This window comes from Heteronotia binoei, chromosome 6, assembly GCF_032191835.1.
Source record: "Heteronotia binoei isolate CCM8104 ecotype False Entrance Well chromosome 6, APGP_CSIRO_Hbin_v1, whole genome shotgun sequence".
Classification (NCBI taxonomy): Eukaryota; Metazoa; Chordata; class Lepidosauria; order Squamata; family Gekkonidae; genus Heteronotia; species Heteronotia binoei.
The window spans coordinates 43859513-43887306 of record NC_083228.1 but is presented as its reverse complement, the minus strand read 5'-3'; the positions used below and the strand labels follow the sequence as shown (position 1 = coordinate 43887306).

General features: G+C 44.6%; 2 protein-coding genes across 5 annotated transcripts in view; both read left to right on the top strand.

Moving 5' to 3' along the window:
• Nucleotides 1-5927, top strand: part of LRRC27 (leucine rich repeat containing 27) — a 43794-nt gene extending 37867 nt beyond the window's left edge. For all 3 annotated transcript variants that reach the window (XM_060241387.1, XM_060241386.1, XM_060241385.1), the window contains 3 exons: nucleotides 977-1119; nucleotides 4945-5071; nucleotides 5681-5927. In XM_060241387.1, the coding sequence (XP_060097370.1) occupies nucleotides 977-1119; nucleotides 4945-5071; nucleotides 5681-5824 (414 nt within the window). In that variant the 3' untranslated portion in view covers nucleotides 5825-5927. The remainder of the gene's footprint in view (nucleotides 1-976; nucleotides 1120-4944; nucleotides 5072-5680) is intronic.
• A 16635-nt stretch (nucleotides 5928-22562) lies between these two features.
• Nucleotides 22563-27794, top strand: part of PWWP2B (PWWP domain containing 2B) — a 45181-nt gene continuing 39949 nt past the window's right edge. The window contains exons 1-3 of one of the 2 annotated variants that reach the window (XM_060241380.1): nucleotides 22580-22645; nucleotides 22917-22984; nucleotides 25781-26190. In XM_060241380.1, coding sequence (XP_060097363.1) covers nucleotides 26045-26190 — 146 coding nt within the window. In that variant the 5' untranslated portion in view covers nucleotides 22580-22645; nucleotides 22917-22984; nucleotides 25781-26044. Of the gene's footprint in view, nucleotides 22646-22916; nucleotides 22985-25780; nucleotides 26191-27794 lie in introns of both variants that reach the window. The other variant, XM_060241379.1, reaches the window with a different exon arrangement.

The following is a 27794-nucleotide window of genomic DNA, read 5'->3' as shown; positions in this document are numbered from 1 at the left end:
GAATGTGCCATATGACTGCCAAAGATTTCACAAACTGTGTGGTCTCAAGAGTTAGGAAGCTGGAACCTGAGCAGGCTGTGATAAGCCAAAGAGGCTGCATTCAGAAAACACATTTACTGTTAAGAGAATATGTGTACAAACTTGGCTTGTTGCTGTGATCAGTGTGTTGCTGTTATGTCCTTCCCCTCTCTTCTCATGCAGAATATTAAGAATAAGTCCCTCCCTATGGGGAAACTGTGGTTAACCTACTACACACCCACATTCGCATATCTTGGATACCTGGAATTAATTTCTAGTGTGGATTCCTTCACTGTACTGTGAGCCAAACTAGACTTGTTGGTGTCCATGGATCTGGCCTATGGACACCACCATCATTTTAAAGCCACATGAGGCAATTTAAAAATACTACAAGAATAGTGTGATAGGATGAGGCACTCTTGTTTTCCCCTGCACACTTCCAAGTGCTGAAATGGCTGGACACCACCTCCACTGCTGTTTTGGCATGTGAAAAGGCATGTGGTAGGGATGACTAAGGTATACTTTGGCTGCCTATGGTACTGGATAAGAAATGAGTGTGGTTGATGGGTGCTGGGATGGAGAAGCAGCAATATGAATGCTTTGAGCCCTCATTTGGGATTTGAATTAACAACAGGTAAATGCCACTGCTTAGCTTCTGACATCTGAGATCAGGTTTGTCTGGGCCACCCAGGTCAGGGTCTCTGTTAGGTAGCGGTGAGGAAACATTTGGATAAGCTCAGTAGGACTTCCACCTGCCAAATTTAATATGCAGCTGGACTCCTGCTCTATTGAGAATTGTGAAAAGGGGAGGATTTCCGATAAGGGGTGTCAATTGAAATCCTCCCCTGCTACAAGATTTTTTAGGTATCAAAGGGCCCTGTGCTGTGCGGAGTCTTAGTACTGATATTTTTGCTTCCCCTAGAATGTGCTGATGCCATCCTATTCTGCATTGCCCTAGGTCCCACAGAATGCGCCACCTTATGCTGTCGACAATGATAACAATTACCATGGCAAGCTAGAAGGCTGGGGAGTACTGAAGAAACAAGAACCAACGGAGACAACACTGAATTTGAGCACTGAGAAACCCACTGACGAGGCAAGGTGAGAGCAAATCTAGATGCAGACTGGGTTTGCACTGCTGAAAATGCCTTAGTAGTGGGGTACTGAAGCTTTTCATGCTAACATCTTCTCTTTTGGACCTGTTGTGTTTGAAGTTTCTTTAAGCTGTCTGTGAATTCAGGTATGTGAATTGTGAGGGAAAGTTCAATGGTCCCCTCCTCCCTATCGTGTGACTTATGCATTTCATACATTTTGCTCCTCCTCCCCCGTACTGTTTTTAAATTGTAAGTATTCATTCATGCAAATTTTTTCACTGGAGGATCTGGGTTCCAGTTCCCACCCATTTCAGTTTAAACAGCTTTCAGAATTATGGGCCACATGTTGCTGCAAAGTCATCTCTGCTATAAGATTGTTTCAGTCTAAGGCATTCTTATTTTATGGACAAATCTATATGCTCTTTGCTTTAATTTGTATTCTGTTACTGTAGCAGATGCATTTAACAGTATCTGTGCTATAAACCCGAATTTCAATCCAGTATGCAGATGCCAGTAAAATGTTGAAAGAGTTAGACATGTTTAGCCTAAAGAAAAGATAAGAAATTGTGAGAAAGCCAGGTGGCATTCATTGTATCAATATATTCTCTGTTGTTATACCCTAAATAGCCGTCATAAAAGAGTGGCACAATTGGATTCAATCAAAGGGATATCAGTTTGGGGTTGACTATCAGAAAATCAGCCTAATGTCCTAATTGCTCAAGAGAAACTATGGAATATTTGTGGGAGGGCAGGGGCGGAGTTGTGAGAGGGAAGACAGTTCTGTATAGATAGCCAGACAAGACCAGTGCATTGAAGTACCATAGTATGTGCTGGACAAACACCCTGGTCAAACAGCAATAAGTATGATCAGGCAAGAGGAGTTAACCACAGTCCATCTTTGCTAAGCAGAGTGCAAAGACAGATACTCCTTGTCTTCTCAGAGCCTGGAAAACAGCAACCTAAGAAATCCCTCTGTCTATATGTATTCCATCCATCTTCCAAGGAACTCATGGTGATGCATAGGGATTATGTGTGGGGTTTTTTTCTTATAGCCATTCCCAGAAGTAGCTCAGGTTGAGGGAGAGAGTCTGATTCAGTGGGACTCAATGAGAGCTTCACAGCTAAGTAGGAATTTGAAACTAGGTCCTGCTGGTCTAAGGCAAATAGCTCAGTCACTACACCACATTGGCTCATTTGCCAACTTTTCCATTAACTGTACAGCATGTTAAGGAGAACAGAGGATAAGTCGAGAATTCAGTACTGCTCTGCATCCAGCTCTGCATCTAAAACATTGAAGTTTGAAAATGGTTGGGGTAGAGAAGGGAACTCTAGTTCCTGTAGCTTCTCCCCTCCCATTATTCCGACTTCCAACTTTGAATTACCTTTCACAGAGACAGAGGGAGAAAGGTACTTGATGTTTCTCTGATATGGCCAAGTGGTGAGGGAAAACAAACTAAAGCTGAATCCAGATAAGATAGAAGTCATTCTGACTAGAAAAACTTACGGTATGTTCTCAAAGGGATTGTGTTGCCAGCTTTGGATGGCGTTTCTTACATCAGCTGAGTCAGTCAAGAGCTTAGGGGTTTTCTTGAATCTCTCCTTGCTGATGGAGAAATGGACAAAAATAGCTTTTGATTTCATTTGATTTATTTGATTTCTAGCCTGCCCTTCCCTGTGAACCGGCTCATTTTACCAATGGCATGTGGGTGGGGCATTCGCTGTCCCTTCTAGCTTCAACTTTTTCTGGCCATGCTGATCCATGCTACTGTAATCTCAGGCACACACTGATTTACATGTTACTGCGATTTTGAGACAGCATCATTAGTTACCTCAATTCAAGGTTCTGTTTCTTAAAGACCTTCATGATCTAGGACTCACATATTTAAGGAACTTCCTCCCCTGCTGATAAACACTTGCAACAGCTGTACTACTTGGATTAGAACCTTTTCATTATGCTGCACCTCGCAATGGTTAGAACAGCTTCAGCTTGCTCTTAGACCTTCTCCATAGTGGCCCCAATCTTATGGAATGGCCTGCTAATAAATATTAGAAGCTTGGTCGCTCTTTTAGGAAGGCTTGCAAGGCTATCCTTTTTTTACAAGGGCCTTTTGTTAATTGGTGGTTGGTGTTTTATACTGGAAGCTTATTGGTGGTGGTTCTTTTAAATTCTGTACTGAGATGATGATGATGATGATGATGATGATGATGATGATGATGATGATGATGATGATGATGATGATGATGATGATTGTTAGCTGAGACTTATATGACCTGCAGTTTTTGTATCACAAAAATCCAGATATTAATTTATTTGCCTAACAAAATATTTCAGCATAAGAAAGCCAAAGTCAATATATGCCAGAATGGAGCATTCAGCAACTCCTCTCATGTTTGGCATGTACTTAATTTTATATTTTTGTTTAAGAACGACTTTATTGGGTATTGCTTTTACTGTGAGACTACATCAAACAGCCCTCATCTTAGAGTGGCTCCACACATTGTTGCTGGAAATGCCAGTGTTATTTCCCACAAGGAAACACATGAAGTCTGAATGTCCTGCGTGCAGGTACAGACTTCTTGAAGCACTCATGTACACATGTCTGGGGGAAGAAGATAAAGGAGATTGTAAGCCACTGAGACTCTGATTCAGAGAGAAGGGCGGGGTATAAATCTACAGTTGTCTTCCTCTTCCTCTCAGAAATTAAGCATTTCTACTCTCAGGGGCAAAACATAGCTTGGTCTGTTTCTGTGGTATAGAATCCCAGTTTGGAGGCAAGCTAGCAAGCCATGGTTAGTAAGTTGGAGGTATTTTACTTCTGAGTAGTTAAAGCGTAAGAGGGAAAGAGAGGAGAGAAGCAGCAAAGGAGCCAGATGTCTTTCAGGCAGGCTTGTAGCCACTGGGGAGGTGGGCGGAGGGGACCTGGCCTCTCCATCCCCCCTCTGACCTGTATGGCCCCTCCTGGCTGCCCAGCTCTCCATGGCTCTCACAGCCCCCGATCTCCTTGCCGCTATGGAAGCCCCTGCCCCCCTCCGCAGCACCTCCCCCTCCCTTCCTCCCTCCCACCCAGTGAAGCGCCAGCTCCTGGGGCTCTTTCAAGCCCCCCCCCCCAACCAATCAGCTGATTGGTGGAAAAAGCCATGGGGAGGCTGGCACTCCTCTGCTAGCCTTCCAGCACTCTCTGGACCTTTAGCGCTGGGGCGGCAGCAAAAGGAAGGACCAGCAAGCCCTGGAAAAGCAGCCGCCACCACTGCTTCCTCCCCACTTCCCTCCCCAGATCATGTGGGATCACACGACGTAGCACCCAGACAAGAATAAAAGAACATGAAAAACACTGCAGACTTGGCCAACCTGAAAAATCAGCAGTGGCTGAACATGGCCTAACTCAAACAGGACACAGTATCTTATTCCAAGACACTGTAATGCTGGACAACACATCCAACTACCATGTTAGATTACACAGAGAAGCCATTGAAATCTATAAACACAATCTCAACAGGAAGGAAGAGAGTTTAAAAATGAACAGGGCATGGCTTCCAGTCCTGAAAAATGCAAAATTTTCTACATCTTTCAACAGCTCCTCCATTAGCATGTCATAGCTTGGGAAGCTACAAGATAATCTCAGCTCTACCCCACCTTCATGAGAAGATATAAATTACCTGCTTACCATCTTCCTCTCACTTTGACCCAGAGAGAACTCTAGTTTTTCTGGCTTATACCTCTGAGGATGCCAGTCACAGTTGCTGGCGAAATGTCAGGTCTCACAATGCCAAGACCATGGCCATACAGCCCAGAAAATCTACAACTAATTATATTTTCCTTCATTTCTTTCAGAACTGCCAAATACAGGGAAGTGGAAAACCGTATTAGGCAGCTCACACAGATAATGAAAGAAAGAAGGAAAAAGTTATCAGGAATACCCCATGAGGATATGGAAAGAGCAAAGCAAGACTTTCAAACGGTGGGTTACATCGCCTCCCTTTGACATACAGTGAAAAGTTGCTTTTTACTCTCAGTGTTGTTCTCAGGCGTCAGATGTCCATAACAGTTTAAAAGGCTTCTTTTTGTCATTTTTTCCTCCAGCCACACCATATCGCTACAGCACAGAAATAGTAAAGAAATAACAAAAGCTCTTAAGGGTTGGGGGTTATTTTGAAAGTGCACTTAGTCCCCCACCACCACCTTTGTGATGACTATAGCAGAGTATCCACATTTATGCTTCACCTACAGCTGTGTTGCAATTTGCCTTTACTTCAGAGAAACTGTATTTTATATTTTCTCCAGAGTAAAGGTGAAGAAAAAGGAAACAGGAGCCATACACAGAGTGGGCATGATGCAGTGTGGAAACTCCTATGACTTTGGGGACTTCTTGCTGTGGAAACAACTGAAAACAATTCTAGATATTACTTTGAGACTAGTGCGCCAGCTGTTCAATTCATGTATCCGCTTTTACAAACAGAACAGTAGCTGCTGGTTTCAGGCACAATGGAATACGTTGCCATTTCTACTGTCATGTTAATATGCTAATACTTGTTATGGTTTTATTTGTTCTTAATGGTTTTCCCTGCAGGCTGAGGAACTAGAAGCAGAGCTAGCCGACTTGAAAAAGGACCTTCACCCAGAATATCGGTTCACTGCCTTTACCGGAGAATTGCCAGCAGGACCATTATCAGTCACAAAACCTCAAAATATCTTTTCTAACATGACATTTTAATTATATGAAAGAGTTTTGTTCATGCAACAACCCCCTGCAGTTGCATGCTTTTTGGTGGATCTGCATCTAAGCAGACTTCATAAAGTTGTCCTTTTCTCCTTTAGTCTTGTTTGTTTTTTATAACCTGGAAATTATTAGAACTTTTTCTCATTCTCAATTTTTCACAGTTTGAATAGATCGATGTCCACAAGGTTTTGAAGTGCCTTTAGTGATTGTACAGGGATTTTCATGCTGAGCAATTCAGGTCTTCATAGAACTTCATGCAGCCCTAAGTTATAGATACTTGACTGATATAAAATGTTGCAAATAGTAATCCTTATAAGGAGAATTCTAGTAGAAACAGAAATGTTAAACCAACAATTTTACAATCTTGTTGCAATGATTCTGATACATGAAAAACCTGTTCATGTCTCTCCAAGTGAAAAAGGGTGGGGGAGGATGACGCACATAACAATGCTGTTCATTTTTACTATCATTGATCAGAATATTTGGGCTACCAAAAGAAACTTGATTGATTCATATTTGTGCAGCCTGTGCACTGCAGAGGACCTTTTATGGTTGAAAATCATTTTGAAGTGCCTAGGATGAAACTTTGCCTGGAGGTCATTTCCCCAACTTTGGCATTTCTGAAAGGTTGTAAATAGGTATTGCAATAGTCTGCAGCCTTTGTCTTTTGCAGAGAACAATCCCACGGTTTGGCAGCTCTAAGTCTTTAAATGCAAAAGCCATCATTATTAGTCCATGTGTGGTTGTTTAATAGACTTTGTTCTGAAGAAGTTGTTTTTCCTGAAAAGACACTTTTCTTGCCACCATCTTTAATAAATGGAAGTCATGATTCATTAAGTGAATACATATTAATATATCATATTGCAGGGGGGGCTACCGGTAGCTCTCCAGATGTTTTTGCCTACAACTCCCATCAGCCCCAGCCAGCATGGCCAATCGCTGGGGCTGATGGGAGTTGTAGGCAAAAACATCTGGAGAGCTACCGTTGGCCACCCCTGTCATATCGTATAAGGCCAGTTTTGAAGTTGTAAACCAGGGGTGTCAAACCCATTTGTAATGAGGGCCAGATCTGACAGAAATGAGACCTGGCTGGGCCATGTCAGGCCGGGCCATATATGTTCCTATTTAAGGATGGGTAGTAGAGATATAAACTTTATAAAGGATACAGACAAACACAATTAAAGTTTTTTTTTAACAAAAACCTTAAAACACATTTAAAGCATTAGTTCTCATTGGTCTTAAAGGTGCTTTCTTTGTATTTCTCACATGGGATCCAGGGAACTGAGCAAAGGAAGCTCTGGCTCTTTCCTTCCCCAGGGGACCAGGAGGGAGGGAGCATCAGCCAACAGAAGGAAGAGAGGCTTAACTCAGACGGAAGCAAGAGAGATGGAGAAGGAAGCAGATCACAGCCAGTTGCTCAGGGGTCTGATAAGAGCCCTCCAGGGGCCTGATTTGGCCCCCAGGCCACATGTTTGACATCCCTGCTCTAAACCTTACACCTAGGGTAAAAATCTATACCTTTGGTGGATACCCACTTTTAAATTATTATCATTTGAATGCAAAATAACATTAGTGACTATTGTTATGCGAAGTCTCCAAGCAAAGAAGTTGTTATAGAAACCATAGTTATCCCTCTCTTGGAGTAACTATCTTTAGATAACACCAGTCTAATCCTACTTAGTACATTTTTATCTCTCCCTTCTTCCAAGGAGCTCAGAACCAATGTACATTGTTCTCCTTTATTTAGTATATTTCTGTGCTGCCTCCTCAGACTCCTGCTAAAGGCAGCTTGCAATTAAATCAACATAACAATATAAAGAGGAGCCCCATGGCACAGAGTGGTAAACTGCAGTATTGCTGTCCAAGCTCTGCTCACAACCTGAGTTTGATCCCAGTGGAAGCTGTGTTCAGGTAGCCGGCTCAAGGTTGACTCAGCCTTCCATCCTTCTGAGGTCGGTAAAATGAGTACCCAGCTTGCCATGGGTAAAGTGTAGATGTCTGGGGAAGGCAATGGTAAACCATCACGTAAAAAGTCTGCCATGAAAACATGATGCAATGTCACCCCAGAGTTGGAAATGATTGGTGCTTGTACAGGGAACTACCTTTTACCTTTTTTACCTTTAACAATATAAAGAGAAGACATTAGGCATAAACAGCATTAAAACTATCCATCAAACAGAAGATGATCATTAAAAACAGGTAAGAAAAAAACCCTAATTAAAAGGCTAGGTGAAAATAAATGTTTTTGCCTGACAACCAAAAGAAAGCAAAGCATGCACCGAGCAAACTTCAAGGAGAGGGGTTCCAGAGACCAGGTGCCACAACAGAAAACATCATCAGAAAATGCCATCTCTAGTCATCACCTGCCTCACCTCTGAAGCCGAGGGCACAGAGAGCAAGGCTTGAGGGGCAGATCTTAACTGGCAGGTGGGGAGGAGATGATCCTCCAGTCTACTAGTCTATATGTTATAAAGCAGATGGCTTAGAATGGCTAAACAATGAGCAATTACTCAAAAGACAGTGGAATTTTTTTTTTGGGGGGGGGGGTTATTTTTTTTATTTTTATGTGCTTGTGTTTTTGTGTGAGTGTCTATGTGCACTTGGAAGTCATGAGGACCTCTGGTGACTGACCCCGATTAGAGGCATGGAGGATATTCTGAGAGGTGTCTGCATAAAGCCTGCCCCTGCCCTTCCAACTGCTGGTATTCTAAGGAGGTCTCCCATCCAAGTACTTGCCAGAGTTGACCTTGCTTAGCTTCTGAGATCTGAGGAGATCAGGCTTGCCTGGGCTATCCAGGGCAGGGCAAGACGGCGGGATTTTTTAGGTTATTATAATATATATATTTAAAGGCATTTAAAAATCCAAAATTTGATTCATTAATATATCTAGATACTGGCATATATTCATTTCATTAGTCATGGCTGCCATTTTTAAAAAGTGGTATAGCAAATGATGTTGCGATTCAACTTACTAGCTCAATAAAGGAATGAACAAAACTGATTTGTAGGTGTTAAGGAGTATCGTGCTTTCTCTAGTAGATACCTGTGCATTGTCAGAATGATCTGCCTTCCATTTTGTAAAGCATAATAAAGCTCGTTTTTTTTATTTATAAGCTTTAACTTGTAGATCAGTGCATAGTTTTGATTTGTCCTTGAAAGCATCAGAAACCCTTGAGTTTTTTGTGTCAGCAACATTGTTTCGAGGTTTTGGTGATTATGGAAAAGTTGATGCTGATAGAAAACTGCAAGCTGTTCTTGAAAAGACATGGCTATAAAATAAATGACCCTGCTTAAACATTTATTAGATCAATGCAAGGTTTCACATTTAGACTAACAAGGGGAATAAAGACAACATTAGCAAATATCTCTAAATGAATATAATTTGAGATCATGTTGGGAGTAAAAGTTTCTTCACGGGGCATTTTTCATGGTATTTCAAGGATCCTGGCTTGCTCTGTGAATAAACACTGATGTCCAGGTGCACGCTGGCCTTTCTCCAGGTGTGAATGTTTGCACCTCACTGGAGATACTAGTAGTGCGATCTAATGCAGAGTTACTCCAGTCTAAGGCTACTTAAATTAAGTGGTTTTATTGCACTGTACATTCCCCACAGTGCCCCTTCATCACACTGGATAAGCACGTGGAATCGCACCCATTCTCCACTTTTCTGATAGCAGTTGTTTTTATTTAAAACTTGGCCGTATATACAGTCATCTTCATGCTTGCTCTTTCCCCCGTTGAACTGATTCCAAGAGCAATATCAGATACACGCAGTGGTGCGTGTATCTGGAAAGACTATACTGGGACATCAGGAGGCAAATGAAAATGTAAAGAAATGCAACGCAGTATGCTGGTGCATGCATATCCTCTTCGCCAGATGTCTGTCCCAGATGCAATGAAATGCAAGAGCACAAGCACTTAGGGAGCACCCATTATTTGTTATTCTATCACAGCTTCTGGCAATCCCACCCAGTATCTTCAAAAAAGAACACCCCATTTCTCATAAACTTGTCTCATCCTCTGCCTTGAGCTTAGCCATGTTAAATAAATGCAGGATTGGAAAGAACATTCAGGTTGCAAAACGCAGGGAAATGAGAGAGGTAGCAGCAAACCTTAGTTGTAGTAATACAGTAAATATTGACGATAGTTTTACAGCCAGATTCCGATGTCACAGTGAATACTCTTGAGTTCTTCTCCCCCTTCCCTATTAAAGTTCAGTAGGTTGAATTGAATTCAGAGGGCAATCCAACAGTAGAAGAATAGGTCAAATTAGTTCTTTGAACAGCAAATGCACCTGGGACAAAAGGTGTTCAGATATACCTGATCTACCCGTTTATGTAGCTTGGAGAGAGCCACATCAAATACACTTGGGAGTCCTGAAGGAACTCTTAAGATTGCTTGCCTGAGCCTGCCTCAGCATTAAAGAGATTTGGTTCTGATAGGAGTTGTTTAGAGAGGGAGATGCTGACCTAGGCTAATCTGCTTTGAGAATTGTTTTTGGAGCAGAAATACCCTGGTACGGGAAAATTTGCATGGCGTATCCCAAATCTCACTGTGGAAAATGTTCTAACGAATGCTGGAGGGTGAAGCATAGGTTTATTCTTCATCTGTATTCCTCCAGAGTGTTTCAGCATCAAGAAATAAATCTGTGTGGTACCGTATTAAGGTTCAGTTAGCATAATCAACCAGAGTGCATTCTCATTGTTAGGTGATATCTCCCAATATGGCTTCCATTGATTCTTTACCTAGTCATTGCATCAACTGAAATTAGTCTTCAGTATTTTTAACATAATGACCATGATTTCCTTCTTTCAGCCTTTTAAGGGGCTCATGTGTTCTTTTTGTTAGAAAAACAAATGATCAGGTATTTATATTTTGAACCAAATGCTTCCACTTTTCCTCCTCCTTCCCAGAAGACCGAAAATTTAATTTGAAACCAGGTCAATTCTGCATAGTTTTATTGACACAAACTTCCTTGGCAATCTACTCAGAATGTTTACGAAAGAGCTTAAGATCAGATCCTGAAATATCTTTTGTTTTTCCTCCTTCCCCCCCTTTTTAAACATTGTCTGTTGAAGAGTTCTAGAGAATTCAGAAGCTTGCACACTGTCTTGTGTCATTTTGGTTAGTCTAAAGAAAAGGTAATCCATGGCTTTTGTGTAGGGGTTTAGACCAAAATACTTCCTCTGAGCTGTAGAGTCTTGTGAACAAAAATTCTGCTTTGTCAATCAATCAATTTTTATTTGTATCCCGCCCTCCCCGCCGAAGCAGGCTCAGGGCGGCTAACAACTACTGGCATTAAAGTTGCGAGCTACTGCATAAATTAGTTTGCTCTGGGGCCACTTTCCCTGAGCTAAGACAAAAATGTGTGAGCCAAAGACTACAAAACTGAGCTAGCTCACACTAACTCAGCTTAGAAGAAACCAGGCTGCACTGTCACAACCACACATTTAGTTTTTCTCTCTTTTGACTCTGATGTCTTCTGCTTTCCCAGGAAGGAACTTCCACATATTGAGACCTAGGGATGTGCGTTTGGATATTACTGAGCCAAAAATATATGTTTTAAAAACACCTTATCAGCATTTTCCAGATATATTCTGGTCTCCCAAATATATCTGAGGTTTTTTTTGGAATACTGAAAGATGGGTCCTAAAAAATTCTGGAAATATTTGGGATTAACCAGGAATAATAGGAACCAGCATTTGCAGGCTCCCTGGACTTTTTATCCTTTTATGTTCCTTTTTCCTCCATGTTTCTGTCTTGCAGAGCTTACTATTGGCTTGCCAGACTACTTTAAAGAAGATTCTGTGAGTTTCAGGTGTTTCTGGGTTTTGTTGTTATTTATTTTTTTAAAGTTTGTCCTTTGCTGGAGTTGGTTGGAGTGTGGATTCTCACATTTTACATTAAGATTCTCACATGTTTATTCTAGGTTGAGATTCTTGCATTTCTGTTAGGTTAAGATTCTTTCATTTTATGTAGGTTCAGATTCTCTTGCATTGGTTATGCTTAACAATAACTTGCAATAGCATGTAATGATGTCCTTAAATTTCTCAGTTCCTCCAGCTCCACTTTTAAAATGCTTCTTTTGCTGTGTTCCTATTTTTTGTCTGCCTCGTTGCCTCGCTCTAAATGGCTGTGATGTATCACCAGCAACAGTTGAGGCTGCTGCATTCCAACATTCTCCTGCCTTCTCCTGATACAAAGGGAGTGTTCAAGAGGCTAAATATTAACCAACTCTTTTCCAGCTCGTCTAGTGCATTAAACCTTCTCCTGCCCTTTCCTTTTCTTGGATAGCAACCGATCAGGATTACATCACTGCTTATCAATGTGTGATGTTGATTTTTCTCATAAATACACTGCTCAATTGACGGCTTGTCTTCAAGATGAATTGTCAGAGTACGTTTTGTATTTCTTACAAAAGAAAAGGTTTTTCCATGTAAGTATGTGGGATGGGATCAGGCAGGAGAGAGCTTAGCCTGCAAATCTGGTTCTGAATTTAGTTCAATAAACATTCTAGCCCCATGAGGAAAAACAGTTTTGAATCTCCACTCTGCCATGGAAGCTTGCTCATTGACCTTGGGCCAGTCACATGCAGCATAACTTAAAATGGAGGACAGTGTTAGTTGCTTTGGGTCCCCGTTGAGGAGAAAAATAGAGTATAAATGAAGTTACTAAAATAATACAGGTTTGGGGCCACTTGGAAATCCCCCCAATCTACACTAACCCATATTTTCAAATTCCATGTTTCTGTAATTTCCCAGGGATTTGAGTAGTTTGCTTTCCCCTTACTTTTTCTTCCTTTTAAGCACTCAACATTTAGGACTTTCTAAAGCATATTTCTTCATCATCATTTGGGAATAGGGTGACCATAATGTCTGAAGGCCAGCCAGGGACACTGGGGGGGGGGGGGTGCGCGCGCGAAGCGTGCACCCGCCGGAAACAGGAAGTGATGTCACTTCCGGTGACGTCACTTCCGGTGACGTCATGCCACCACCGGAAACAGGAAGTGGCATCACTTCCTGTGACATCATTTCCCCCGTGTCACCTGCCGGAAATGGGAAGTGACATCATTTCCCCCAAATGACATCATTTCCCCCAAATGCCACTGCCGGAAACAGGAAGTGACTTCACAGCACTTCCTGTGACGTCCCCAAAAATCCCCCAAATATCACCACCGGAAACAATTTTGTTCTCAAATCCTGTATATACTTCATCAGTATATGGGATAAGGCACTTTCTCAACTGTGCTGCATAATGCAGCCTATTTATTTTGTTCTGTTGGCTCTATCTGCGCCACCTTTATCACTTTCGGGGTGTGGATCCCCCAGTGGGGTGGTCTCCCGACTCCCTCCGCTGACTGTTTCTGATAGCCCTGCGCCCCCTCTTTCATTTGATATGTGTCCCGTGCGGGTGCCACCCTCCCGCCGGGAGATGCCGCAAAATGAGCCCCCTTGAGGCTTATGGCGGCAGGGCTCGGGGGAAGCGAGCTAGACTGCTGTTCTTTTGAGGGGTTATAGAGTGTTTCGAGCCCGTCCCTGTGGCATCGGTCCCATCGTTGTGGGGCCCAGGGGGCCGGCGCAGCGGCACGCTGAAGCAGCCTGTCGGTCACTTCCAGGTTCCTGTCCTGCATCTCGACCGGTGTTATTAGTGACAGGCTGCTTCGGCGTGCCGCTGCGCCGGCCCCCTGGGTCCCACAACGATGGGACCGATGCCACAGGGACGGGCTCGAAACACTCTATAACCCCTCAAAAGAACAGCAGTCTAGCTCGCTTCCCCCGAGCCCTGCCGCCATAAGCCTCAAGGGGGCTCATTTTGCGGCATCTCCCGGCGGGAGGGTGGCACCCGCACGGGACACATATCAAATGAAAGAGGGGGCGCAGGGCTATCAGAAACAGTCAGCGGAGGGAGTCGGGAGACCACCCCACTGGGGGATCCACACCCCGAAAGTGATAAAGGTGGCGCAGATAGAGCCAACAGAACAAAATAAATAGGCTGCATTATGCAGCACAGTTGAGAAAGTGCCTTATCCCATATACTGATGAAGTATATACAGGATTTGAGAACAAAATTGTTTCCGGTGGTGATATTTGGGGGATTTTTGGGGACGTCACAGGAAGTGCTGTGAAGTCACTTCCTGTTTCCGGCAGTGGCATTTGGGGGAAATGATGTCATTTGGGGGAAATGATGTCACAGGAAGTGATGTCACTTCCCGTTTCCGGCAGGTGACACGGGGGAAATGATGTCACAGGAAGTGATGCCACCTCCAGCGACCCCCGCGGGCCTTTCCGACGCCCTCCCGGGCGGAGGACAGCGGGGGGTGGGGGTGTAGAGGCCCGGGGAGCATCGGAAAGGCCCGCGGGGGTCGCTGGAGGCCCTCCAGCGACCCCCGCGGGCCTTTCCGACGCCCTCCCGGGTGAAGGACAGCGGGGGGTGGGGGTGTAGAGGCCCGGGGAGCGCCGGAAAGGCCCGCGGGGGTCGCTGGAGGGCCTCCAGCGACCCCCGCGGGCCTTTCCGACGCCCTCCCGGGCGGAGGACAGCGGGGGGTGGGGGTGTAGAGGCCCGGGGAGCGCCAGAAAGGCCCGCGGGGGTCGCTGGAGGGCCTCCAGCGACCACCGCGGGCCTTTCTGACGCCCTCCCGGGCCTCCGCCGCCACCGCCGGGCCCCGTGCGCGGGCGGGGAAGGCAGCGAGGGAGGGAGGGAGTGTCCCTGCGCGTGCGCAGGGCGATCTGCACACGCGCAGGGTCGCTCCCTCCCTCACTCGCTGCCTTCCCCGCGCGCGCGCGCGGCCCCCGGCTCTCTGGCTGGCTAAACCGGGACCTCTAATGGTCCCGGTATACCCAGCCCGGGAGCCGGGAATTGGGGGCCAGATTCGGGAAAGTCCCGGGAGACCGGGACGGTCTGGCCACCCTATTTGGGAATGTGTGTGTATCTTTCCCCCCTCTTTTGGTTAATCTCCAAAGCCTTTTAAATATCAATAACATAAATGCATAAATAGATGGACACTTCTCCAAGTATGTGGGAAAACCCTATTTTGTCTGTGCATGGCCTGGCTATCCCTTTTTTGCAATGTGCACAACCCACTCACTTTACATGATCCCAGTACACATGAATGTTTCTACTGCGTCTCTTAAAAACATTGAGCAGTCATGGTAGTCAGCATATTACTTATATCTAAGTCATAGATGCATTAAGAGGAAGCCAGTCCCTCTGAATTTAATGCACTTCATTCCCAAATAATACTCAACCTGAAGATGAGGTCTATATGCTCTTTGATGTGCTCAGAGAACTCTTGTATAATGGAGGCTCCTGTTCATTTCAGTAAAGGCAGCAGATCTTCATTGGTATACTTGCACATCTGTCAGGAATGGAGCAGCCTTTGAAGGCAGGACTCTAGTGCTTGTTATGGGAGATCTAGGTGTCACAGACCACAGTTTGGCTAGTAGGAAGGGCTCATCCTGTGTTTGTGGAATCTTAAAACATTATCAAGCCTGGAATTTTAATATCATATTTATTTGTAAAACTGCAACACCACAAATACTATAAACCTGAGCAAAAGTTTGTGTAGTAATCTCCATGGAGCAACAGAGACAACTTTCCTTATCTCTCTGTAGCATTGGCTCTGACTCAGCACTGTTGGTAAGGGATAGCCTCACCATGAAGGGATAAGCTTGTTAGCTTTGCTCCTAATTCCTGCAGAAGGTCGAAGATTCAATCCCTGTCATCTTCAGTTAAAGGGATCAGGTAGTTGGTAATGTGAAAGATTTCTATCTGACATTCTGGGGAGCTGCTGCCAGTCAGAGTAGACAATACTCAACTTGATAGACCAGTGGTCTGACTCGGTATGAAGCAGAGTTATACAATCTGAAGAAAAACCAGAGTTTCACTGTTGCAACATTTGTTGGCATCTAAATATGGTTCTTCAGCATTAACTGTCTCAGAATATCCTTTGCTGCTGGAAACTTTAATCAAATCAAAGCAGAGAAACAAACCTACAATATTTGTATATAAATATTAGTTGTCAGTTTGATGTACAGAGAAATGAATAGAATTAGGAGCTAGATTGCTGTATTTTGCCAAAGCAATGGGATATGGCCTTAAAGGCTATACCTACTTTCTCTATGGATATTGAGACTTACTCAGCAAAAAGTTGTTTAGAATATAGTGGACACCCCAGGAACTTTTTTGCAGAAGACTGATTAAATTGTCTAATTGTTGATGTTGTAACTCAGTACACATTCCTTACACATATGCTTTGAAAGTGTTCAGTAATTCAGTTTGTTTAGGAAGACATTACTACTGATTAAATATCAATTTTATATTATAATGTTCCTTGATTTTTTATTATTCTTATGGAAATACACCGCCTGTGCCCTTAACTACAGCTAAAAGACTCATTCTGATTTCTTACTAGCATTGCTCCACCCCAGCCCAAGTGATCAATTTCCCACCAGTTGCTCCATGGAAGTACTGTGATGTACGGCTCCCTCCAGTTCCCCTCGTGGCTTCATGATACTGTCTTTTAAGGATTAAGAAACCACGAAGGGAACTGGAGGGAGCCATGCATCAAAATGAGCCCATGGAGCAACTGGTGGGAAATCAATCACTTGCACTGAGGGAAAACAGAAGCCTGGGGGTGGAGCAATGCTAGTGAGAAATTGGTATCATATTATGACACTGGAAAGATAAAAGTCCACCTCTGCTAAATAAATGGATTTATTTAGAACTCTTATCAACTTTTGAACATATGGCATATAGATGGCAATTTTATATTGACTTATTTTTAGATGTCTGGAAATCATTTATGGAAACTTAAGTGTAGATTTCCACCACTGTTATAATTTTCTCTTGTATTTATGTTTTCTTTTTTCCTTTTAAGAATATTTCTTAGTTGCTGGATGTTAAGTTTTGTTGCTTTGTTATTTTGTTCTTTCTTTAAAAGTTTTTTTTTTAAATCAGGAACATATGTAGTGCATCCATTCTGTTTGTGCTTTCATAGTGTCATAGAGCTTTTGTATTTGGGTGGGGATATCACTGATAGGCAGCTGTAGCCTAAGGACCCATTTTTCTGCATTTAAAATCTTTTTAGCATCACCAACCATTAAATATAATTCCCAGATTGTTCAAGGCATGGAAGTGGCAGAATTGTGGTATTCATCACCAGGGCTTTTTGTGTGTGTGTGTGTGGGGGGGGGGGGAACATGGTAGAACAGAGTTCCAGAACCTCTTTGTGTAAATGAAATTCTCAAAAAAATGTTAAAAGTTCATGAGGACACCTGTGTGTTTCTCCTTCACTTCCCTCTTGAGAGTTCCAGCACCTCTCTTTCCAGACAAAAAAGCTCTGTTCATTACACTCACCGCTAGGCTTGCCAGCCTCCAGGTCTCAGCAGGGGATCCCCCAATTTTGCAGGCTCCTCCCCACTTCCAATCAGTTGGCTGGTGGGGAAACCCCACCCCCAACAGCTATGATGTGTCTTTAACTCTCAGAAGGACATTTTAGAAGAAGTCTGCAAACTGTGTTTGGGAGCAGGTGGAAAGCTGCATGGGGCAGGGTGAGCAGGTATGAACTACATGGCTTTTCTCAATTAATGTGTGAGAGGAAGAGAGCACAGTCTCTCTGTGTGTTTTGCATTTGTTTCAGATGTCATGGATAGTAAAGAGTTAACTAGAACCTGATTGACCTGGGTGTGGTCACACGTCACATTAAAAGCGGGTGTGTAGCACTCAAATTTGAACTGCTGAATATTGATTCGATGCAGAGCCAATCAGACGAGCATCCAAGAATGCGACTCATCCTGTTGTTGAGAGCTCAGACATCCAATACTATCATGCTCTTTTCTTGGCGCATGCGTGATCAGATGGTGATTCCTGGGAGGGGGGTGGGGTCCACTGAACATGCGCCCAACTGTTTGGAGGTGGGAAATCAAACGTTGCTTCAGAGGCGGGGGGGGGGGAGGGGGGAAAGTTTCCGGAATTAACGTTGCCGATTCAAACCAGGGGACTGCCAGGAACTACTTTCCTAGAAATTGGCAGTGACAATGATATCTGGAAATCCTCCACATTGAAAAAAAAGATTTTTTTCCTGTTCTGATTAGTGGGATAACGTTCCCCCCCTCCCTTCCGATCTTGTGTTGATCAGAGAAGCAGAAGCGTCGCCTCAGATTCCCAGATGATCTGGCAATGCGCATGTCTGCTGGGGCTTTTTTATTTTTATAAAAAGGGGCAGTATCACGCATGAGCTGTCCGAACAGGAAAAAACCGATCGTGTGTCACTTTTGTGAAAAAGGGCCAGACTTTCTGCGCTATCAAATTTAATGTGGCATTGATCCGCAGCAAGCCGGGATGGCCCCGGATGATGCTCGATTGCCAGATGTGGATGTCTGGATGAACATATTTAATCTGTCAGCAAGACAGAGCTGTGTCACCACTAATGGTATGTCTGAATGCACCCCTAGACTACTTTCAGTTTTCTATGTTTTTCTGAAGAACTTGGTTGAAATAAAGCAGATTGTTAAATTCAGCAACTCCTGTGAGTAAAGGGATTTATACCATTGCTGCAGTGAAATCACAAAGGTGTGGGATTGCAAGCTGTGTTTGGGACAGGATTCATTGTTTATTTTGGCTGCTTTGTGAGTGTGTGTGTGTGTGTGTGTCCCTCAAAGCCATGATTGGAAATGCTACCAAAGCCTGACAAGGGACTTACACTTTCATTTAGTGGGAAGCGCAGCTGCTGAGGAACCCTTTGAAGGCAAAAAAGTGGACAAGGAAATGAAGACTGTATTCAGGGGAACTGCATTGCTGCACTGCACTGCAAAGAAATGAAGACTTTATTCAGGGGAACTGCACTGCTGTTTGTTTCTTTAAGGAAATGGGAAAGTCTCCAAGCTCCACCCCCAAAGTCCTCAGGTATTTCCTGAGTTGGAACTGGCAACCCAACTGCCCACAGAGACTTAAAATACCACATTTATTGCCAGAGAGTTTATTGCACATTTATTACAACTGTACTGCTGGGAGTTAGTTTTAACTTTTCCTAGTTCTCCTTGAGGCTCTATAGAAATCTTCAAATGTAGCTTGACCAAAGAGCATTGCTCTCAGGAGCTGATGCCTGGTCCCAACTCGACCCTACCCCAGCTGCTGGAGCTGAGGACAGCAATGGCCCAGACTCACCCATGCAAGGAAGGTCAGGACAAAAAGGTGGCTGGGACCCAGAAAGATCACTCTGACACAGCCAAGAATAAGTCAGGGAGCCCGGCAGATGGGAGGGGTGTTGTCAGGAGACAAGGCTGAGTTCATACTTGGGGAAGGCCGGAAAGGGAGAGGTTACAAGGCAGCCCTGAACAGCAAGGGGAAAGGGCAGGGCAGGGCAGGGAGGCAGGCAGCAGGGGAAAGAGGCCAGGCAGTATTCTCTCTAAGCTGAGCTAGTGTGAGCTGGCTCACAGTTTTTTAGCCTCTGGCTCACACATTTAGCTCAGGAAAAATGGTCCCAGAGCAAACTGATTTATGCAGTAGCTCACAACTTTTATGCCAGTAGCTCATAAAGTAGAATTTTTGCTTATAAGACTCCATAGCTTAGGAGGAGTATTGGCCAGCATTCTCTGTTTCCCAATTCTGAGGTCAAGGGGCTAGTTGCACTCTTTAGTTGTGAGGTGGTGGGCAGCAGGATAGTGGCGGGGGAGATTGTGAGCCGCTCTGAGACTCTTTGGAGTGGAGGGCAGGATATAAATCCAATATCATCAATCTCAGAAAGTTTTTTTTTAAAGTGTACCATGAACAATGACCAGAGACTGCCTTGAAGATTCTGAAAGCAATTGTCTTCATGCTGCATTCACTGTCTCATTATGTCCAAAGAGACATAGCGCTATCCAAAGAACGCTTATCTGGAAGTAATCCTCACTGAATAAACCTGAATAGGACTCGGAGTAGACCTATGGATTGTGCTGATGGTACTGCTTTGCAAAAGAGTTTTTCCTTCATTGCACTTCTGTAAGGAAAACGGTGTGACCAATGCACATGTCTGTTTTGCCACACGTATACACACAAACAAATGTACAGTTTTGTGAGTTTGCTTCTACATGGTTTCATATGCTTTCTCTCTCGGCCCGGCTTCGTGAACGAAGATTTAAGAAGGGTGCAATATGGGATATTATCCATGTGGGAAACTGCCTGGAGTGCAATGGATCTTTTTTGATGATGACTTGGGAAATGCTTATGGGCAACTAAAATGTGGAGCAGGGCGAGGTAACTGTCCTCCAGAAATAACATGTTCTGTTGGAATACTGGGAATCTGAAGCCCTTTAAGAGAATGGCCTCAGTCATAGCATGTACAGAAGACTTATGCCTCGAGAAACTCACCATGTTTAAAAAAAACCACACAGCAAACTGCATTTCCAGCTAAGTATATCATTTAACCCGAAACAGCAGAACTGTATAATCCACCCATTTCCTGACACAAGGAATGAATCTATTTACAGTGCTGAAATTACCATCTGAAGGTCAGTTCAGGACGTTTATTTCCTTGGTGAAGAATGTGCAGACTTCCCCTCCCCCCCTCTTAGGCCCTAATGATGTGATACTGTGGGGCTCCAGATGTGTAATTCAGCTGCAAAAAGCAGCAACTGGTAAAGAGGGGAATGATGTGGGTTAGGATTGCGATGGCCTTTCACTTTTCCTACCATTTCTCTAATGCTGAATTATTATCAAAAGATTGGAAATAGCCCCTGGGCTGTTTTAGCCCCAGCTGAACAAAAAGAGCATGCTATGAATGCTTGTCTTTTTTTTTTTTTTTTTCTTCCTGGGACATAAAGGACCAGTGGAGGAGGATTTCCAACTGGGGAAATTGTATGAGGGAAGAGTTAACCCTTTCTTCTATCTGGAGTCCTCCATGACTTCTTTTTTACAGAGAAAGTATATATCTTGGGATCTGAATATGGGTCCCCGCTGTCCTCCAAGGCTGCAAGCCTATGCATTATGAGGGGGTCAAGTCTGAATGCTGTAATGTCTGAATGCAATGCACAAGATTGCACTACAACTCACTTTCCTTCCTCTGCTGTGTGGGGAAAGGCATTGGTGTACGCCCGTGATGAACCTGTGGCTTTTGGTGGGGCGTTGTTCACAAGTAACCTGTGTGCTGAAACCCAGGCAGCACGCACACTGGAGAAGAGCCTAAGCTCCATTCATCCTGTCTGTTTGATGGTATCTTAGGAACAATGTTTAAGCAGCATTCTTGTTTGGGAGCACATCACTAAGCAGGGAATGTGCTCCTCTTCAGGCCAGGCATCTTGTTTCCTGCTGCCATGGAGCAGCATTGATGTCTGCGGCTGCACAGCAACCACCGAAAGGTTATGACTGTGAGCCCAGAGTCACTGCCAACTGGCTGTCCAGCAACAGGGGCAAACTTGCAAGGAATGTGATCCCATGGCAGCCAGAGAAAAGAAGGTGTCTCCCGGTGGCTTGGGCAGAGCAAAGGGCCCAGTTTCTTCTGAACAGGAAAGGCTGCCTACAGTAGGCACAAATCACCAGGAACTTCCTTGTTGAATTTAAATACATAATTGAGGAAGACTTGCTGTGACCATGCTGAGTTCCCATGCATCTAAATTCAATGGGGTGTGCCTAGGAAGAAAAAAGATTCCAGGGGATTGTGCCCAACCAGTTTGCTGAGTTACGTCATTTTCTCAAGGGCAAGGAGCACCTTGCCTCATCGCCATATGGTGTATTGTTGCATATGCACATAGTGTGTCCATAGCATAGCTCTAATATTATGATGATTTCAGACATTCCACTAATTGCAGCTTCCCTCCCATTCTGGATGCCCAGGTACATCCACTTTCCATCAGCATCTGAAGACAAAGCATGCATCTCCAGATGGGTAGTGGAGATGCACCAAATAATGACAATCCACTGTGGCCCAGAATTCCGGCTATGCAACTCCCCTTTGCACTTTCTACATGAATTAAAAGCATGATGTTCATACCTGGCTGCTGTGCCAAGTGCTTTCTATTGGCTTATCAGTATTGCCACATAGGAACAGCATGTAAACTGTATGTGGATAGCCCCATGTGATGCTCATACACCCATAACATGCTTTGCTGCACGCATACCCTATGGAAAGATGGAGCTGAGCCAGTATGCTATTGACACCCAGATGTATCTAATGATGGGTGGGCAGGCGCTGCCTCGGCTAATTTGTCTGTGGCTGGATCATGGGTGAGGCAGAGCCGGCTAAGACTGAATCCATCAAAGACAGAAGTCCGGTGGTGGTGGGGAGTGATCCGAGGTTGGGGTTCCAACTGGTGTAACTATGCTGAACACTGAGACATTGGAATGACAAGTGGGACACAGTTTGGGATAGGGTTCTAAGCTGCAGGGTTCCTGCTGTCTTATCTCCCGGATACACATTTTTTAGTGTAAGTAACATCTGAAGCTGGACTTCCAGACCCTTGCAACTGATAAGAAATTTAGCTTGGCTTCCCCCGCCCACCTCTAGAACCTTTTCCTGGAGCTGATGGCTGCTGCCCCTAGGATGGTCCGCCTGTCCCAAGGGAAGGAAATTGTCACAAAGCCGAGGCTGCATCCCAGCGCCTTCTGCCCCAGAGCTGCGGTTAGCCTGAACGGCACGGGCGACTCTTCCCTGCTTGGCAAGACCGGAGAAGTCGGCGCTGGAAATGCAACGAGAGACCGCTAGGGGGAAATGCAGCATCCGGAAATGTAGCGAGAAGCCGCTAGGGGGAGCGTGATGGAAACAAAACGCGGCACATAGTAACCTCGCCGAATTGTCAAACATTGTCATGGTTAAAAGGGCCGGAGACAGGGATCGCTCAGGTAATGCGAGCCATAGACTTCCTTCTCTTCCTTATTTCTGTAGATTTCCATTATTCTCGTTTGCCAGGGTTTAATTCATACTTGAATGGGCGATTTCCAACCCCACCCCCCCTTCGCTTTTTGATGCTTTCTGGCTGCTCTTGTTTATGCAGGCTGCAGGAGATTATAGGATAACTTCAAAGTGTGTGTGTGAGGGGAGGAGAGCCATCCCTCTGTGTGTGTGTGTGTGTTTTAAAATTATGATTACATTTTGACCAATATATATCCTCAGCTGTCCTGTACAAAGCCTGGAGCAACACCGTTTTAAAATTCAGAGAATCCTCTGGCATAAATGTGCAGGTAAAGTACAATGAATGTACCTGTCACACTAAATAATGGTTTGGGATGTATCAGGGGAATGTCAGCTTTATCTGTCTTATGTTTACTCATTTTGGGCCCTGCAAAAGAATTTGTTTGCTCTGTTTAGGAAATTGCATTTGAATAGTGGAGGTTTTTTGGAGGGGGAAAGGAGACCTAAAATCTTCCAGTGGTTAAAATATTGACCATAACTGCATTTTTAGAACAAATCTTCCCCCCAGGTTGGTTTTAATGTATTTTAATACATTCAGCACAAAGCATAACTATTTAAACAAGGAACAACAAAAAGATGATCAGCTAAGAAAGCTACATTTTGGGTTCGTTTAAAAAAAAAAAAAGCCGGATTAAAACATGAAGCTTTGTATGCATTCCCTTCTGAAGTGTCTAGATTCCTTTTCATACTGAATTGTTTGGATTCTGAAATAGGATTTTTAGCCACATGCTTGTGTGGGGAATGTGCTTTAATTCCCCACCCCCACGATGGAGTCCTGGAGGCTGAAATGAGGTGCCACATTTCAATAAACTTTGCAGCTCATGTCGCTGGTTATTTGTTTGGTAAATATGATTAAGCATCCCACCCACCCCCCAAAAGCCCGATTTTTGGGACAGCATTCCAGGCCTGAGTGGCAGGGAGAGGGAGAGCTGTCGACCTTGCAGCCCTCCTCCACGGCTGGCAGCCTTGCTCCGAAGGGCTCGCTGTGTCACCCTCCTCCTCCTCCCTTTGTCGCGCTGCGCAAGGGCCCCAGAGAAGCAGGAGGCTCCACGCACGCAGCCATGTGGCGCCCCTGAATTCTAAGGATTTTAATCTCCGCCCAGTGGAAAACTTCAAACCCGTCTAGGCAGCAGCACAGGAACATTCACTCTGGCTGCTTTTTCTCCTGAGGAGAGGGGAGGGGGGAACCCCAGCCTCTTTCCTAAACGAACAGTTTATGCTTCCGTGCTGCTTTTTGCCCTGGAGAGGACCTGGACTTGCCCACTTCGGTTCTGTTTCATTGGCTGCGACTGAAACGGGGACTGAATCGCAACTTCAAACGACGATCCCTTTTGTGTAAACATCTTGTCCAAGAAGCTGTTTGAGGAAGCTGGGAACTCTGGGGGGGGGGGGGGGGGAGAGAGAGACTCACTTCTGTTCCTGGCCTTGAGCACACGACTCAGCAGTAGAAGTCCCTCCCCCCTTCATATTGCGTTTACTTCCAGGTAGTCCATGAAAATCAGGCTCTCTCATTTTTTACATCTGCAGATCGGTTGCTGTAGAATATAGAGCTTCCTCTTTAAAGGAATAGTTGAAAGGCTGTGATTCCACGCATACTTACTTGAGAGTAAGTCTTGCTGAACTTGGTGGGTCTTATTGGCGGGTAAATATGCCCAGTGGTAGACTGCATGTAATTATTTTGTAACGGGGAAATGGTTCCATTACTTATTAAAAATGCTGCTTTTGAAAATGGCCGCTGTTCATAAAAACACAAAAGCACTGGGCAAAAGCTGCTTACCTGGAAGGAGTTTTATGGACTTGGGTTTGTGTTCTCCCAAAGAAGTTCAGCATTTTAGTCTGCACCTGCAAATTGCAATCTTCAGTGCTACTCAATTAAGCCCCACTGGCTTTAATAGGATTACTCTGGTGTAATACACCTGTAGACTGCAGCTCGAATTAATTTTCTTATAAAAGAATGTGGGGGGGGGGAGGGGAGAGACAACAAGAGAGAGCTAGGTGAGATCTGTGTTATCATGAATAAGGAAGCTAATCATAATTCTTGTTTTTCCCAAAGCAGGCTGGTTCAGATAAAGTCATCTCCGCATCCTGTTTGAGGATGTAGCCGTAAACAACTCATTCCTGAGATGAAGTATTGTGTTTTGCGGTTGGTATTTGGATTTCCCATGTCATTTAGAGAAAAGTAACTTATCATTACACTCTGTTGGCCCTTTCACTCTAAAAAAAAGTGTACTTTCTACTAGTAGCAACTGAATTGATTTAACAGGAACTGAGAGATGAAACTGCCCACCGTTTCCGACCAAAACGAATGGTCAGCTTTTTCACAACTTGGTTAAGCGCACACATACACCCCATTTAATTGAATGGTGGAGAATTGTTTGTATCCTAGTGTGCCTAGCTTGGGAGGGGCAGTTCAGTTCACAAGACCCTTTCATCCATAGTGCGACTGCAATGTAGGAATGAGTCCATGAGGGCGCTGCAGGGTCGCCTCCCAAGATGAAAGTGTTTTGTTGGATTTATTGACAACGTTCGAAACTGTGGATTACCTTTAAACGTCATGGAAGCACACTGCACTCAAACACTAGTTGGAAGAGTTCGGAGACAACCTATGTTTTATTTTCAAGTCACAAAGAGAGATTGCCCCTGTTTTAACAGAGGTATTTGGTGGCGGGGGGGGGGGGGGGGAGAGATCCCTTTTCCAGAAAGTGGAGATTGTTGCTGCCTTTCACTCCAGATAAATATCCACTTTGGAACAGATTGGAAAGACATCCCACTTTTTTTTTAACCAACAACCTTTGCGGGAGAAGAGTAGGAGGAAGGAGGGAAATGCGTTTAATTTAGCTTCTGCTTTGTCTGATAGTTTAAAGATGTAACAGCCTGTCCAGGGCCGGAAACCTATTAAACCTAATCACCTGACTCTTTGGAGAGCACACAAGTCGGGCAGAGGGCAGCAGGCCTCCTTTCTAGGGGTAACCCTTTTGGTGGAGCGGCGTGTGGTGGGGGTGTGGGGTGGAGAAAGCACCCTACGCGTTCTTCCATAATCATCCCAATGAAGTCAATTGTTTCAGGATTCCGCCGTGGAACGTTACCGGGAGGGAAGCGTTGTGACGTCAGCGCACCTACTAATCCTCCCTGCTGAGGGGGAGCCTGGAGCCATGAGGTCATCGCAGCGGCCACTGTAGCTATCCTGAGAGCAGCAGCCGCCGCCGCCGCCAGCCCAGCAGCTTCGACGGCGGGGGGAGGGGAGCTGGCCTGAGCAAGGCCGTCTGGGATCCCGCAGCCGCACTCCAGCTGCAGCCGAGCTTGCTGCCGCTGAGTTCCTCAGCAAAAGCATGGAGGAGGAGGGTGAGGCGAAAGAGCCGCAGGTCGGCTCCTGGCTACCGGTGCTGGTGGAGCAGGTGGTGAACGACACCCTGGTGGTCACCTTGAGCTGCGGGGAGCGGCGCTTCACCGGGATCCTCCTGGATTGCACTAAAAAGTAGGAACACTGATCGCTTTCTTATTATTCCCCGTGTGTGTGTGTGTGTGTGTGCTGTCCCCCCTCCCCCTTTGAAAACAAAACAAAAGCTTCCAGAGAGGGGTTGCACTGAGAAGTTTGCTGTCCTCATTTGGGGCCTGCGAGGAAGCAGAAAGGAGCGGAGCAGGGCAGGAGGCGAAATTAGGCCATAGGCGTAAGGAGTTAAAGTTGCCTGGCACTTGCAGTGGGGGAGGGGAAGGGCGTGTGGCGGCGCGGGGGGGGGAGGGTGTCAAGTTGTCTTCCCCTCTTAAAGAGGAGGCTGCGTGGTTTCATTTTCTGTTTGAAAGCCAGCGTGCCAAAAATTCCTGTTAAGAAAAAAATGTCAAGTTTTCCAGCTTCTGCAACACACGGTCGAGTCCTCTATTAGTGACGCTTTTGAAAAAGGGCCCTTTCTGGAAGGGCCATACTTCTTATGGGCATAGGCTTGTTAAAAGGTGTATCATAATGCTTTCATCTTTCAAAGATCCAGCTGGCCAACTCTTACATATCTTGAGAGTTGCAGGCAAAGAAAAGACGGATCTTCTCCGAAGGTTCCAAGTTTGCTGAAGTTCGTTCCTAGACGAGGTTCCACTTTTGCTGCAGATAGGTGGTTGCTGATGCAGAGAGCCTCATGATGTCATACGCTTCCATGATTACTGACTTCTTTGTTCACAAGTATTGCATACTTCAAACGGCCTTTCCCTTGGGTTGAAACTGCCCCAGCTTGTCATTAATTTTTTTTTTTTAAACGCATGCGTTTATGAAAATTATGGGCCTTCCATGTTTGGGGAAGCTTGCGTGCACACAATACACAAAGCTGCATAGCTGAGCTCAACACTTCCACTGGGGCATTTATTATCTTGAGTGAAAGCTTTCCTATTGAAAAGGAGCTGGTGCTCATGCCAGTGGGTACAGAATGAAATAGTATTTCTGTCAACCTGTGCTACCCAAAAGTGCTTCCTTTGCTATATAACCAAAATAAGAAACTTGCATGGTTGGAATAATTTTTAAAAGCCCTCCCGATAGCTGATGAAAGCATATAGAAAAGGATCCTTGCTGGTAAAGAAAGCTTCACAACACACCACACATAACATGGAAATGTATTTACAGATAGAAAAGTGAGCTTAAGAGTGCTGTTTATATTACTGGCTAAAATACCATTGTCCAAACAACTGGCTGTAGCATTGATGTACTCTGACTTGAGTGTGCATGCTCTTTCTCTTTTGTTCCTAAATAGTTAAAACTTCTTTGGAAAACACTCACAACACTAAAATGGAATTCTCTGGAGTCTCTTGGGAAGACCTTGGGATCATTTGTCAAGCATGGACTTTTCCTCGCCATTTTTTATTTTTGAGTGGGAACGATAAATAAATGCTTGCCACTTTTGAAGGCTCCCCCAAAATTCATTTTCATTAATAAGGATTCATGGTTCAGTGGCAGCTTCTCTTAACTTTTAGTATATATGTCTGTTTGTTTTTCTTAGCTATGTGCTGCCATTAGCCTTTTACAGTTGTCTTGCCAGCATTATTGCATAATTAGATTTGCCAACAACAATTTAATCTAAAATCATATGACTTTAAAATACG